The sequence below is a fragment of the Tyto alba genome, unplaced genomic scaffold, assembly GCF_018691265.1.
Source record: "Tyto alba isolate M040663 unplaced genomic scaffold, T.alba_DEE_v4.0 Super-Scaffold_14, whole genome shotgun sequence".
Lineage (NCBI taxonomy): Eukaryota > Metazoa > Chordata > Aves > Strigiformes > Tytonidae > Tyto > Tyto alba.
Genome location: NW_024881276.1, coordinates 2,721,267 through 2,737,136, shown reverse-complemented (window position 1 = coordinate 2,737,136; position 15,870 = coordinate 2,721,267). Strand labels below are relative to the sequence as shown.

The window sequence follows — 15,870 nt, the reverse complement described above, 5'->3', positions numbered from 1 at the left end:
AACTACTGAAGATATCAAGGAAGTAGAAAGTAAGTAAATGAAACAGAAAGCTGATGTTGACTTAAGGCAGCCTTTGTTGACTTTAAAGCTTTGCACCATGAATTTTTAACACAGGTGTGCATTCACAACACAAGTGCTCTAAACCAAACAAGGTAATAACATTCAATGGGTCCACAATGTAAAAAGCGAGGAAGAAACTGTTTTACTTTGTCTATAAAACATGCTGAAGGAAGAAAGGCACACAGGAAATTTCATTTGCAGGTCATTGCTAATATGATGGAGGAGTAATTTTATAAGTAAAGATGCACCTTCTGGGAGATCTGAAGCCATACATTTATCTGCAATGAAATCATGCCACTTTTCATCACTCCCAATGCTAACAAGGTGCTTTGCCAAAGGTCATGTTTGAGGAGATGAGCTGGATCCCACTTGTGCAGCAGGTCCACTACTGGTAGCTGGCTGCTATGGCCCCCTTTTAAACTACAGTGGCCAGGACATGAAGCCAGTTGACTGGTACTATAAGGCACAAAAAGAAAGTAAATAAGAGAGTACACAGTTACCCTCATTTTCGTGAGACTGCTGTGACAAGAAAGTATACTAACACAAGTGACCACTTTACAGAGAAAAAAAAAACAGTGTATTACACTGTCAGATATAGTCAACTCTCCAATATCCAGTGTTGAAGAACTCATATGGAGAATTAACTGTGCTATGGATGCAGGGCCAGCTCGAGCCCAGCTAGTTTTATCAATGCCAGATAAGCACTGTTGTTCTTGTTCTTTCCAAAACTGTTTCAGTCAGACATTGCCTCTGCAAAGCAAATCCTGAGGCTGAATTGCACCAACCGCAAGACCAAGGTCCTGATGTTATTTCATTAGTGAGAACAGACAGAAATTTTTATCTAAACACATCTCCTTTTACTTTCTGTATCTACTGGGACACTTCACCACAAGCGATGTAGAATCAGGCTTCCAAAGACTCTTATAAAAATTCTATATAAATATAAAATTCTACCAAAATACATCAACTTTCTAAATACAATTTTGCAAATGCTTAGCTTTCCTGCAGAGAAAAGTCCCACGAAAGTTAAATTCAGTAAGTGTCTTATCACAGAAAAGTTCAAAGTATACCACAGTGTTTGACACTTGTAAGCCAAGGATATAATTCAGGATGAACCAATCCTTACATTACTTGTTGGGACTTCTGCATATTATAGAAAAGAGGGGGATGAATTAAAGTTCACAACTGAGTGAGCACACTATAAACAATAGTTTGCAAAAGTTTTCAGATGTTTTCTTTGAATTGTAATTGCAAGCCACGGAGATCAAGTAACTCAAGCACCACCAGAGACTTCTTAGTTGAAAAGAACAAGCAGCAAGAGATAAGAATACATATTGCTTTTCTGATGCCAGTTAGCTCTTCCCAGATTCTTCTACAGACCACAAATAAATAAAAAGAATCCAAACGCGTTTGTCAAGGAGCTGCTTCTCCTATGTAATTAAATCCTTTCACACCGAATTTCAAAGCAGAAAGCAACATTATGGGTCTGGACTAACAGGTTCTTACTTGCACTGTTTCACTAGAGCTACAACTCAGATGCCAGCCAACATCCTGGTAACGTGTTACCTCTTTCTGCATTATACCTCAACATAACATTCGATGCACTCTCAAACAATTTTCCTGAATTGTTTTCATGTGCTTTGTAGCAACTTACTCTATCCCAGAATGCAAATAAATGCACTGCAACTATAATTGAGTCCAAGTTGAATTAAAACATTTAATTAACGAAAAAAATTCAGAACTGCTGCAGGACAGTTCAGTCAAGTACTTGTCTGATCACGTACTGCTTTTAATATCTCTGTCCAGAAAACACTTCCTTGGAGCTTTAACCTGTGCATCTCTTTCCCAAGCACATCCTGAAGGATGGCACTACAGATGGTATTTACTGGCCCTGTGCTACTTTGTCAGCTTATGCCAGGCAAAATGTACCTGTAGCAAAAAGGGCTGAACAAAGCAAGTAAATGCCTGGTATAAGGGACAGCATGCTTACCAAAGCTCAGGAAAACCTGCAGGAATGAGAAGACCGTTGATCTACAGCTTCCTCATGCTGGGCTAACAACGACAATTAAAACATCTCTGTGATGAAACCAGTTAGAGTAACTTTCACACATGCATCTGTCTTAAACACTCAACAAATGTAACTAAGCACTAAATACTAATACTAAAAAGCCACTTGGGTTCTGAATTGTTTTGATTATTAGTGCACCACAGCACATAGCAATGCCAACAGGAAGCACTGTGCTACAACAGACAACCTACAGAGAAGTAGAGATTTTTTAAATCCAGACACTATCAATACTCATGTTTCTCCTTTCTCCTTTTTTTTTTTTCCTTTTAATACTGATATTTGCAGCAAGATTATTCATAAGGCAGGTACTTAAACATTTGGAGGAACTAGACTAGAGCCTAGAAACTGAACCCCATGAAAAAACTTAGAAATTAAATGGGATATTTTAATGGAGTTTTTATTTGCACAACTAAGTTTCTGTTGAAGAAACTGTAAGAAGAATTAAGACACACTCTTATCTTCTTGAGCAAAACACTGTATCTAGCTGAGGATGACGTGATCACTTTGCAGTGATATTTATATATAACTTCATTTAATATTTTTTCAACTATATGAATGCAACAGCAGGCTTGACAATTTTGAAGTAGTCTTTTTTTTTTTTTTTTGCTCCCCTGTTAGTCTACGCTATACTGAGCATTTCTGCGTACCTAAAGTCACTGCCTCATGCACAGTTCTCAGCCATTTACTTTGTTTCCATCAACATTCAGTAAGAAAGCCTAGGCAGAATTTCATTCCTATCTCATCCTAATTTTCACCTTTATACCCTGTTACATATGGCTCACAGACTCCACAATATGGTCATGATCCTGCCACAATATGATCCTTTCACTAGCACTTGAACTATTCCTGATGAGATAAAACCACTTGAAGTAGGAAGGAAGCGAAGTCCTTCGTCTAGTCCTCAAACAGTACTATTGAGAGAATTTCTAAATTCAGTTTTCTCATCTTGATAAACATTTAGAACAGATGTAGTGACTCACACCTTAAAAGAAAGCTACCTATTTAACATATTCCTTTAGCTGTATAAAAGGAACAATTAATCTATGTTACTGGAAGAAACCTACCTGTAGATTTTTAAAATTATAAATTTCAGTACAACTGCTTCATCTTTTACAAGCAGCGTAAGAAGCTCACCTAAACAACTGCCATGTGCCTTTCCTGGCACTTCTGAAACTATGAGGCTGGTTTCAGAAGAAATATACAGGAAAGAACATGTGGGAAGCTATACTAGTTGTCATCATGGACTATGAGGAATACATCTCTCGGCTTTCATTACAGTTTAATGAAGCAAAAGACCTGGAGCAGACTTGCTCAGAAGATGACAGAATCAGCAAAGGTTGGGCTGCAATGAGTGGAAAGCATGCAACACTGGACGCACAAAAAGCTTCACTCCTTGAAACTAGACAAGATATGCCCATTTATTTATTTATTTGTCTCTGCTCTTTCTACTCCCAAATACCATTCTGTAAAGAATGATATGAATATATTTGGTTGATACATAATTTCCAACTGATGACTGAAAACAAACACTACAGAAGGGAGAAGACTCGATGTATCCCTGATAAAAACAGCTATACAGAAGCAATGTCCCAGCTCAACGCCAATAGGAAACTACAGATGACTTAGCACTCTTCCCCCTCAGCATCCCCAAATTCACCACCGAGGTGAACACATGCACTGACTAGGAATCTGCCCCACTGTTTTTTTTGGTTTTTTTTTTTCAAAGCAGGTTCATCTACACTGTACTGAACAAGGCACAGAAAAGCTTGCAAGGCCAAGGTCCCTGTCAATCAGCATAAAGCACTCTATTAAGAAGATGCTAAACAATACATAAAAGGGAACAAAACGGAGACATGAGTAACAAGACACAGTGCATAGCAAATCCATTTTTTTTCCCCCTCCCACCCAAAATGACACACCGCAGACTGCCCCAGTACCTGCAGGGCACAAATTCAAGTGACTAATTTACCAACAAATTTTATAAGCAATCTGTGCCAGGTCTTACTTTTGGCTGGGAAGGTTACTGGCTGCGTTGGGCTCCGCTATCATTTCTGCTACATTATTTCAGCAGCACAGGCAGCAAGCTAAGGTGATCAGCGCCGCTTTTGAGGAAACTTCACCAAGATCAGTAGCGTCAAAAAACTTCACAAGGCTTTGGCTCCTGCGGGCGAAACGGCAGCCAAAAATTGTCAAGGAAAGAAAACAAAGAGAGTTAATTCCAGGCAGCTCCCTTAGAACCCGAGTCAGAAAGTGACACACACACACCCCCCCCCCCGCAAAAGCGAGCCGCGGAAAGGGGATGAGACCCCTCAGAGATAAATTAATGAGGGGAAGCCCGGGGGCGGCACCGCTGAGGGAGCCCTGACGAGTTAGCGCCGGCCGGCTGCCCGCCGGGGCGGCCGGAGGCCTCGGAGAGGCGCCGCCGCCGTGAGACGCCGTAACGGGGCGGCGGCGTCGGCCCGGGACCCCACAGCCGCCTGCGGGAACGCGCACACAGACGCGACGGCTACGGGCCAGGGCGGGGGTGGAGGGCGGCGGCGGGACGAAGGAAAAGGCGGCGGAGCGCTGCGCGAGGTGCCGCGCACTCACCTTGAGCTGCCGCCGCTGCCACCCCCCCCCCCCCCCGCCCCGAGCCGGGCCCGGGCCCCGGCTCCGGCCCAACGGTCAATCACGGCCGGCGCCGGGCGCCCCACCCGGCCTATCAGCGGCCGGGGTCGCCGTCACGTGGGCCGCCGCAGACGCGCGGCGCAGCGGTTGCCGCGGGGCTTCCGTAGCGGGCGGGGCGGGCGCGCCCCGTGACGGCCCCTCCCGTGGGCTTTCGCGGGTGGGGGGAGTGGGAGTGGGAGTGGGGGGTGGCGGAGGCGATGGGGCCCGGCAGGTTCTCGCAGTCGCTGCTGCTGCGCTGCCGGCGGGCGGCGGCGGCTGTGGGCGCGGCCCGGTGCCGCGGCGGGCCGTTGTCCGCCCGCCCGCTCAGCGCCGCCGCTCGCTTGCGGGCTCCCCAGCGGCCGCCGGGCAGGGGGGAGCCCCCGCGGGCGGGCGGCGGGGGGCGGTGGAAGGGGTTGGAAGAAGAAGAAGAAGAAGAAGAAGAAGAGGAGGAGGAGGAGGAGGAAGATGAGGAGGAGGCGGAGCTGGAGGAGCTGCTGGGCCCCTCCCCGCTGGCGGCGGGGCCCGGCGCGCACCGCGTGGCCGTGGTGCACCCGGCTGTCAAGTGGGGCCCGAGGAAGTCGCCGCTCACCACGGGTGCGTGGGGGTCGGGCCGGGTCCCCGCCGGCCGCTGTCCGTCTGTCTGTCCTTTGTCCGCGCCGCCCCATCCGTCCCCGGAACGCTCCAGCGGTGAAATTGGCGCGGGGTTGCCCCGGGTCAGCTGGAGCAAGGCGAACGCGGGGAAAAGGCCGCGGTCGCGGCCTCCTGCCCTGGGGGCTTTTTTGAAAAGTCGGTGCCCTCCCGGCGGGTGCGTGCCGGGGTTCGTCACTCGGGCTGGCCGTGGGGCGCGCAGCGGCTCGGTGCGTGGAGCGTGGGGGTTGCTCGGGGAAGCAAGCCCCTTTGTTAGATGAACGTTCGTCGCCTTCAGCCCTCAGCCGGCCCCGGGCCTGGCCAGAAGTTGGCCAAAGAGCAGGAATACTCGCCTGCCCGTAGAAAAGAGCACAGTGAACGCGAGGTCTTGTGTAAGTCCTCTCAGGGACTTAAAGCAGCGCTTTTATGCAGTTACTTAGCCACGCAGTCACCAATAACTCCTCTGTAAGGAACTTAATTAGCACTGCTATTAGATTTCTCTCGGGAATCCTTGTGTCCTTGTAGCTAGCTAATATATATGCATTAATCACGCACGCTTAAGATCTATAATGAACGTGATGCTTCTCCAAACCCTTCTCTAATTACAAAGTTGTAATAGAAAGGATCGAGCATCTTGGAGGGTAGCTTTTTATATATAGACAGTTTATATATGACACTCCTTCATGTATTCAGATCTACTATGTGATGAACCTAAATCTCGTTTAGTTTTGTTAGTGCTGCTAATTAGAACAAATTGTCGTGTTGCAGAATACAGTTTGTAGCCTTTTCAGAGTTTACATAAGCACTCCCATTTGGCAACTGAAAAATAAGTATGAAGGCACCTTTCTGCCCAGACATACAGAAGAATAGCAGTGATCCCTTTCCATTTATTTAGGCCCTCCAGATGAAGAGCCTGAAGTCTCAACAAATGTTTTGGAATGATTGTTGAAACACCACAGGTACAACAGAAAATCTGTGCATTTTACAAGGAACACTAACAATATGAGGAGAAAGAGGAGCATGGTTATCTTTAAAAATATATTACCTTTTGGACCAAGGTAACCTGTTTAGTATATAAAGTATGTTTTGCTCTCTACTGAAACTTGACCAATCTGTTAGGAAAAGAGGAGGAGTTTGGCAAATCAAAACTGGAACTACTGCTCCCATATGCCTGCATAGTCTGTGATTTCACAAAGTCCTCAAAAATCAGTGCTTTGCCATGTAGATGTTTAACAAAAAAAAAAAAGTGACTGATGAGTCAGAATATAGGATTGGAATCCGCTGGTTTTAGCAGGTCGTAAATCAGCGTAGGCCCGTTATGAATAAGTACCAGTGAAGTTAGAAGCAGGATATGCCATATTAGTAATTCTTTATTGCCACAAAACACCAAGGAATTAATCACATGGTTTTGTGCTTATCTGAAATAACATAGTTTATTTCCCAGCTAGTTATTCATCTCACTTGGTGAGGCAAAAAGCTTGGTAATTTCTTTGCTGACAATACAATTGAAAATTCTAAGTCAACAACCACAGAAATAACGTGTACTGGCAGCAAGATGCTTTGTGTGATAAAATTTCATCAAACTAGAAGTTTAATTACTCTGATTAGAGGTAGGACATTTTGCTCATTGTGCTAGAGATTAAAAGAAATACCCTAGCACAATTTTAGTGTAGCTTAGTCTTTCCCTGTTCATGCATGTACTATAGTTATTGGAAATCTGAGCAGAGTTATGATGGTATATTATAATCTTTATTATAATCTTTCCTTTTTTTTTTTTTTTTTTTTTTTTTTTGTGTGTGTGTGTGTGTGCTCCTAAAGCTGAATTACAGATTGCTGAAGCTGTTGCTCTTGTAGATACCCTTCAGAACTGGACGGTTTTAGATAAAATTATTATTCCTACAAAAAATCCTGACAAGAAGTTTATTTTTGGCAAAGGAAACTTCCAGGTTTTGACAGGTAAGGACAGATTTTTCAGCACTGCATCATTCTAAATAAAAGACTTCTGCAGCTGAACTGTTTAAGGATAGGTATGAAAGCTGAAGAGAGGGAGAATTTTGTTTATCCATCATGCAAGTTTGCAAACAAACTTCAGAGACTTTTTTTAAGGTTACAAAACCAACACAGAAGAGAAATAACCTGTGCTCACTGAAAATATGTGAGGCTACTTAATCCCTATGTTTATGTGATTGACATAAGTGAAGCTGGCAGCTGTCCTTGACACAGTACTAAATTAGTGCAATCACAACTGTTCTGTGAGCAAAAAATATGGTGCCATTTTATATTTTATGGACACTCTGCTCAATGCAAAATGGTTTTATGTACTGTATGTTTTAAAAAGAGAATTGACATTTAACACTGTATTTTGCAATGGTTATCCATCTTTCAGAAAAGATTAAAAAATTGCCCCATGTGACAGCTGTCTTCTTGAATGTGGAAAGAATATCTTCACTAACAAAGGTAATTAAATATAATATCAAATCATATTCTTTACATCGGTATTGTTCGGAAGCTATTGATGTTATGAGAAGTAGGGTCAGTTATGACTCTGAATTTGCAAATGGTAATACATGAGGCCACCTGGACTCAGTTTTGTTGAAAGGAAACTTAATTCCTATTACATTTGTCCTGTTGGTACATGTGTTTCCAGCTCTTGTGCATGAAATTTTCCAGAAGCCTAAAAGCCATTTAGTATATACTCCGCTGGCACGTTTGCCACTGACTCTACATAAAATGTTGGAAAAGTTACTCAGGGTCCTTTTCACAAAATGGATGTGCTAACACAGCTTTTGTTACGAAGAACGTCAACATTTTGGATTAGCTATATACACAGGTTTATATATATATAGTGTATTTATTTTCCTGTATTTCTGTGGATGCTGTATTGTATTTTGAATATGAGGTATAAATTCAGAGCAAGCTTATATTTGAATTTTTCAAATATTTAAACTTTCATTCATAACCCTTAAAAAGAATTTGTGTTTTAAATGGATGGATTACATCAAGAGGAGGAGCATGCTTCACTTTTTTTTAACACTAGCAGTAAAACAACTGGAGCATGAACTATAGATGCCCTTTGAAATGCTTAGACAAACTGAAATAAATATTTGTTATTTTTTTGCATGTACAGCATCATGCAGGGTGATAAAGTGCATGTAAACTCTGCAAGCAAATACTAATACTTTGCTGGTAGTTTTGAATGCTTTCCCTGATTGTAAAATGGACAGCAACAGTAAATATCTCTAATAGATAGTTATCTTGAGCACTTCAATTTATTGATGAAATGGAAGTTGAAAATGTTTCATTCCAATTTCCTAGTTTTTATTCCCTCATTTATAATATGAGTACATTTAGTGCTAGATTTGCTAAAAAACATCTATTTTTGCAAATCTAGATCTTAAGAGCAATTTAACAGGGTTGGTTCAGGAAGGTGTTTGAGAACATGTATAAAACACAAGCATTCTGGATTTTAGAGATGACGGAGCGGGAAACTACTGTATCTGCTTTGGTTTGTGGGGGTGTTTTTTCTGAATTGGAGCAAGAGTGGGGTTTGGGTTTTGGTTTTTTGGTTGGTTGAAATTTTATAAGTATTTTGTGAAAAAGGGGGTTTGGTTTTTGGTTTCTGTAAGTACTTCGTGAAAAGCTGCTTATGAAATAATTTTCCTGCCTTCCTCTCTTTTCTTTTTTTTTTTTTTTTTTAATTTTGGAAATCCTTTTTTCTTTTCCTTTGTTATCCCTATCATTTTCTATTCCAGCATTTCATAATTATTTTTTACCAGGACTTAGCCACTGCAATTCCTGTTTCTGAGACATGCTGTAAGAGCTGTCGTCAGAATCCATTAAAGGCAGTGGAAGGATTCTCGCTGAATCTGATGGGCCTGATGGGCCTAGGCATAAAGTTCTACCTTCTAAACTCTCTTTATCACTTTTCTTTGTGGTCAACCACACTTGGCCTTTGCGTGTTCCTAATTGTTGTCCATCCATAGAAATGCAATCCTGAGATCCTCTGAGTTCAGGTGTCCATCAGCTAGCTGTAGCTGTACTGCTGCGTGGGAATTGCTCTGCTGATACTGTGGGGGAGAGAAAACATCTAGGTTATTTTGTCTTGCATGGCTAAAGAAAGAACTAGAAGATGCCTGGGGCGTGAAGGTCTTTGACAGATACACGGTTGTACTTCACATTTTTCGTTGTAATGCCCGGACCAGAGAAGCAAAACTTCAGATAGCATTGGCTGAAATTCCACTTCTCAGGTACCTCGAGCTGTGCAAATCACATACTGATCCTTACATGTTTTACTGACTATTTCTTTACAGTAACAAAAATGGTAATACTGTGCTGTAAAGAAAAATGACACTGTTTCAGTGCTTACATATTATGTTCAATGATTGATTAGAGCATAGAAATATTTGCTATAATGTCATTGTTTCAAGCTTCTGCAGTGCTGACAGGCAAAACCAGAAGGTGTTCAATGGATAATATTACAAATATACTTCTTCTGAAAAGGTCCCGGTTCTAATGCCGAAGATAGATTGCAAGAATATGTAGGAATTGGAAATGTGTGTCCCATATATAATATTGATGGGTTTCATAAGGAAAGCTATAAACAAGGAAGATTAAAGGCATTCATTTCTATCTGAATTTTCCACATTTCTACTTTACGTGGCATAGAAATATTTGTATGTGGCCGTTGGTGTGAGTTGCGTGGATGTATCAGAAGCATCTTTGGCTCTCCTAAATTTCAGAATAGCCATTATAATTTGCTAAGAGAATTGTATGCTTTTTCAAAACACAGTTGAGGAGCCAGGAAAATCTGGACTTTTTTGTTGCCAGGCTTCTTGCTGTGATCAGGGTTTATTCAGAGCTCTGTCATTTAGTGTTTCAATTTGTGTTATTAGAGTATCACTACTGCTTCACATTTTCTAGGCATTTTAGGATAGCTTGATTAAAGAAAATTTCTTCTAATTAACTTATTCCACTGCCAGGTCAAATCTGAAAAATGAGGTGTCTCGGCTAGATCAGCAGAAAGGTGGATCAAGATACATCATGGGCTCAGGTATAGTCTAAATATTCTAACGAATTAGAGGATTTTTCTTTTCTCCGTAGCCTTTAAACAAATTTAATTGCATCTTACTTTATTTGGAGGAGGCTGTGAGGAAAAACTGTTTGTGCTCTGTATCTAATTAAGCGAACATACAAAAAATCATTGGAAAGTAACTTAAATAATAAAGTTTTGGTCTGTACTGTCTGAGTAAGTGACCATGGACAGACTATTTGCTGCCACAGGGGTTTATCATAAATGTACATGGTTATTCTAGAATGCTTAGCATATGTTTTAATAATTACTTAGCACTCTGACTCTAGGCTAAGAAAACATAGTTTCAGTTGCTTATTTATAACTTTGTATGTCCTAGTGCTGACTCACTTGATTTCCAAATGCACAGCATCACTTGATTTACTGTTTCTCTTGCAGAATATTATGCCAATTATTCATTTGTATTTTTCAGGTGAAACATTCATGGAGACACAGAATCGTATTTTGAAAGAAAAAGAACTTAAAATTAGGAATGCCCTGGAGAAACTAAGAAGAAAAAGGTCTTTACTTAGAACTCAACGCAGAAAACGCGAGTTTCCGATTATCTCAGTAATGGGCTATACTAATTGTGGTAAGCAAAGCTTGTGAAATTGTAGCACGAAAGAGCTTACAGTATCTAATTTTTTATTGGAAGCTCTAGCCAGAATCTCATTTCAGTGTGAATAGGCTTTGTATTTTAATCAGTTTTTAAATTGTGTAATGAATATGTGTCAATTAGAATATAGTTAGGAAAGTAAATTCTGCTTGGTTTAGTTAGATTTTTTTTTTTTTTTTTTTTCCATCTTGAAGACATGTTTTGGAGAAATGTCTAGCACCTATTGTGCCAAAAAGATTTTATATATAGTGCTGAAGACTGTCCTGTTAGTGTCCCTTTATATGAATCTCTATTACTTGATCAGAAGGGGTAGAGAAAAGTACATGGGTGTTTAGATCACTGTGAAGGCTTGAGGCATAGGAGGAGAATTCAGGAGAGTTGGCAGTTGATCTGAGAAATGCGCTTAAGAAGCACTGTAGCTTTTCATTGATTGATGTATAGTGTTCTGAGTTGCATTCATAAGAGAATCTAAATAAAGCTGAAGGTTTTTTCCTATCTTTTGTAGCTTACACAAGTGAATTCATACACAAGCATGAATAGACTTTGGACTAGACATTTTTTTCAGGTTACATTATCTTAAGAGCATTTCATTTTATTTTTCAATATATGTATGAAAAGAAGCTTACCTTGCAGTAATATTGTTATCAGTTGTATATTCAAAGATCTGTATCACACTGTATGTTTATGTCATACTTCCATACTTTCAAAACTAAGGAGTCAACAAAACAGATATATGTTAGAATTTTGTACACATCATTGAAATACTTTAACTAGGATATATATTGAGCACTTTAGTTTAATAACTAAGTTCTGTGAAATATTCATTGAGTTAAATAAATGTCTCTAATATGCTTATGAGGAAATGTCCCATAAAACCATAAATCTAATAAGATACATATTATTAGTACTTCTGTTTATTGTAGGATTTAACAAGTAAATATTGAACTGTTTTATTTGACAACAGGAGCACTGAGGAGTGCGTAAGTGTATGCTTCCTAATGCTGTCATGGCAGTGTTGTTCAGTTAGTCTTAGAGGGGAGAGATTTGGGTAGGTTGCTTTGCAGGTCAGTTCAGTCTCCGATCATCTTGTGATTTCACAGCATGGCTTCCAGATGTGACCTTAAATCCAATTCCCAGTTAGAAAAATTAAGACTGTTGTTGGACTTCCTAACGTCATATAGATAACTGATCATAGGCTAGATTTAAATTAGGGAAATAGATAGGAAAAGACATGTTACATCATACAACTCACCCGAGCCTTGCAGATTAAATTCTTACTTGAAACGAGCCCTGAAAATCTTGTCCTTTTTTTCTTTAATTAGGAAAAACTACCTTGATCAAAGCCTTGACTGGGGAAGCAGGACTTCAACCCAGAGATCAGCTGTTCGCCACTCTTGATATCACAGCCCATGCTGGCTATCTGCCCTCGCACATGGCAGTTATTTATGTTGACACCATTGGGTTTCTGACTGATCTTCCGCATAATCTGGTTGAGTCCTTTTCAGCTACATTAGAAGAAGTCGTTTACTCAGTAAGTAGTTGTCTATAAAAATTGAGAAATCAAATTAATTTCCTTTTAGATAATCCTCACCCCTTCAGAAAAGGGGAAGTTAATTGGCATGCTGTTCTTAGTGAAGTATCTGGTGGACTAGAGTGGTCTCCTAAAATAACGAGGTAAATATCTCACCATCAGCCAATTTTTTGATACTTGAAATTATGCAAAACATATAGATATGAAAAGATTTCAGAAAGGGTGTATTTGGAGTATATGTGTCCAATACATAAACCAGATAAATCAGATTTTGCTGATTAAATATCTGAAAAAAACTAAACAGTGCATCTGAGTAAGTTGGGGCTAGCTTTCTTGAAAGTGAAATAAAGCCTCTGGAATGATCCAGTTTTAACTTAGGGTTTCCTCTGGCACTAAAAGTGGGTGATTGTGATGTAATGCAGGCAGCATGTAATAAACATAAATGCACTTTGCCGATCATTTTCTCACTAAGTTAGTTTCCTGTGTTACAGCAAAGTGTAAAGCTGCATACATGCAGGCATTTAAACAAAAAGTGTGTATCACCAAAGGTAATGAAGTTCAGTGGTAGCTAGGTGGTGGAATGCTTCTGAGGATTAGACTTCACCATGGAACAGCAGGACTTTCAAAAGCTGGCTGCAACTATCCTGTTTGTGTCTTATTCTAAAGTGTTAAATGAAAGGCTACAAATTTACTTCTTACTCATTTTCTGAAGTTTGAAGCAGTGTCTTGAGCAAAGATAACATTTTGAATGCAAATACTGAATTTGGTTGCTTGGGTTTTATCATGGCAAATGTGATCGTATATGTACTTCAAATTGATAACTTTTGTATAGAATTTTAAAGTGAAGCAACAGTAATAATATCTTGGGAACTGAGGATCAGGTTAATTTCTGCATTTTGAATGTAAAAATAGAATTACAAATTACATCAGGTTTTTTCCCTCATTTTGAAACAGTTTTTCAGCCGTTACTCTTCTAAAACCTTCTTAGACTTCACTCTTTTCCAGTATTTTTGAAGCCTTGCTGTTACACAGCCTTGGCTTTGAAAAAATTGATCGGTTATTCTTTGAAATCTGAAGTCTGTAACTAGCTTGATTGACAGGGTTTGTTTCAGGGTTGTTGGAGGCAATTTGTACTCACTGTGAAGTGAAAGACTAAGCTGCTGCTAGAGATTTTCTTCCATCATGGTGCAAAAAACAGTATTGGTTTAATACTGGTTTAGTAGTTCATTTTACAGTGTTAACCTGCCAGTGTATTATCAATTGGGTAGGAAACTATCATACATGAATTAGCAATGCAGAAGTAATATAAAATCTCTACAACCTGGTAACCGGTGTGTTTCATGAAGTAACTGTCTTGTATATTGATGTTTGCTAGGATCTGATAATTCATGTGAGGGATATTACTCATCCTGAAACCATTCTCCAGAAAGCAACCGTTCTGTCAGTTCTGAAGAATCTTAATCTTCCCAGCCATTTATTGGACTCAATGGTAGAAGTTCATAACAAAGTGGATTTGATAGACAGGTAAGCAGGAGATGCTAAGTGTACTTCAACGTGTCCTGTGTTCTGGAAGCTTTTTAATTCTTAGTCTAGAAAAGAGCTCCCACACTTGTGAGTACATTCAATAGCGTTTCTCAATCTTTTACATATATAACTACTGTCTGAAAAAGGATAATCTCTTAGTTACAAAAGAAGTCACTGGAGTCATAGAAGTGGCCTCTGTAAGGAAGGTGCCAGTATAAAGTAACACAGTTAACTTGTCCATGCTTGGAATATTTACACAACCTGATCTTCATGAGCAAATGTGCTAGCAGTTGTCACCTTTCAGGTATAAACCCACTGAAGAAAATGCGTTAGCCATTTCTGCTCTACATGGACATGGTTTAGAAGAACTGAAAGAAGAAATAGAGAAAAAAATTTTGACAGCAACAGGGAAGAAGATTCTGACAGTTAGTGTCAACTTACAGGGACCTCAGCTAAGGTAAGTAATTTTGAACTGTAAGAAGAACTTGGAGAAATATGAAGCTCTTGGTCTTGCATGTCTTAAAATTTGCATACTGATTTTTATCTGCGTTAAGAATTACAGGGATAATTACCAAAGTTTTCTGACCTATTGGGAAAACATATCCCCCATTGGATACCCTGGAGTCTGCTTCTGAAAATGACCTTCACAGAGTATTAGTACAATAAAACACACTTCCTGAAAGACCGTTTCACTGGTCCTGGAACCAAATTTGTGACAAAAACGCAAATCTGAAAGATTTACAAAAACACTATACCCTATTTCCAAACAGCGAGTGGCAAATGAAGAGCTAAGTGAAGCACTTGATCTTTTAAAGTGTTAAATTACCTAGATTGGAACACGTTGACCTAAAACGAAGATCGCGTTTTATGCACTGTGCCATACCTTCAAGATGCTAATACATTTTTACTTTTACAGTTGGCTCTATAAAGAAGCAACAGTTCAGGAAGTGGAAGTCATGCCTGAAGATGGCACAGCCAGGGTGAAGGTGATAATCGGCAATTCTGCTTTTGGCAAATACAGAAACCTCTTTCCCAGCAGTACGATTTTTATGCCATGAAACTGCCTCCTTTTCTAGGGAAAGAAACTGATCTCATTAAGAGAATGTGAAGTAAAGTTAGTCTGGACACTGAAGAGTGTAATTCTTCCCCAGTTGATGTTTTTGACGCATTTTAGAAATGGACAGTTTCAGAAAACTTCTGCTTGGAAACAGTAAGAGCTTTGGGCTTCGTTCTGTCAGCAAGTGCAAGGATGGCACCAGATTTTTAATGTTAAAACAGTTGTTGGCTGTAAGCTGTGGACCTCAAACCCATGGAAATCACTCGATGGTATCTGAATTAACCTTCAGAAAAGTACCAGATTTCTTCTATCATAGAAATAAAGCTTTTTACCCCATTTTTTTTTCAGAATAAAATAATATTTATTATAGTTAAGGTGTCTGAGATAGTCATTGGAAAATGGAAGTTAGTGAACAAAATGCTGGCCGTATATAAATAATACAGATATATATGTATTCGAGCAGAATCCACGAACCTAAGCAAAATAACTGCCATGTCTTATTGCAATGAAGCAGTAAACCATAGATTTGTATATTTAAGCAATAAAGCTAGCTGTGAACATCTTTTACCCGTACAGTTTTATTGCCTACAGTAATTTATCCACAATACCCGTTACTGTGTCAATTCTTAGAGAAAACATTTAAGATACAGCGAACCATGGATTTTGTGTGAAA

At 40.0% G+C, this 15,870-nt stretch overlaps 2 protein-coding genes across 4 annotated transcripts in view; one reads left to right on the top strand and one right to left on the bottom strand.

Annotated features, from left to right (window-relative positions):
- LOC104369240 (cohesin subunit SA-2) overlaps positions 1 to 4,747 on the bottom strand; it is a 66,368-nt gene extending 61,621 nt beyond the window's left edge. Inside the window, exons 1-2 of one of the 2 annotated variants that reach the window (XM_032996564.2) lie at positions 4,718 to 4,747; positions 4,134 to 4,289 (exon numbers count right to left, since the gene is read on the bottom strand). In XM_032996564.2, coding sequence (XP_032852455.1) covers positions 4,134 to 4,177 — 44 coding nt within the window. In that variant the 5' untranslated portion in view covers positions 4,178 to 4,289; positions 4,718 to 4,747. Of the gene's footprint in view, positions 1 to 2,050; positions 2,103 to 4,133; positions 4,290 to 4,717 lie in introns of those variants that run through there. The other variant, XM_032996566.2, reaches the window with a different exon arrangement.
- Positions 4,748 to 4,877: 130 nt separating this feature from the next.
- On the top strand, positions 4,878 to 15,759 carry GTPBP6 (GTP binding protein 6 (putative)). 2 transcript variants are annotated; one of them, XM_042788210.1, is made up of 10 exons: positions 4,878 to 5,368; positions 7,220 to 7,357; positions 7,788 to 7,858; positions 9,518 to 9,648; positions 10,381 to 10,451; positions 10,903 to 11,061; positions 12,408 to 12,616; positions 13,992 to 14,140; positions 14,445 to 14,597; positions 15,057 to 15,759. In XM_042788210.1, exons 1-10 carry the CDS (start codon positions 4,993 to 4,995, stop codon positions 15,196 to 15,198), a joined length of 1,599 nt encoding a protein of 532 aa, XP_042644144.1. In that variant the 5' UTR covers positions 4,878 to 4,992; the 3' UTR covers positions 15,199 to 15,759. The 2 variants fall into 2 exon arrangements, with proteins under 2 accessions (XP_042644144.1, XP_042644145.1); XM_042788211.1 differs by lacking the exon at positions 7,220 to 7,357.
- The last annotated feature ends 111 nt before the right edge of the window (positions 15,760 to 15,870 follow it).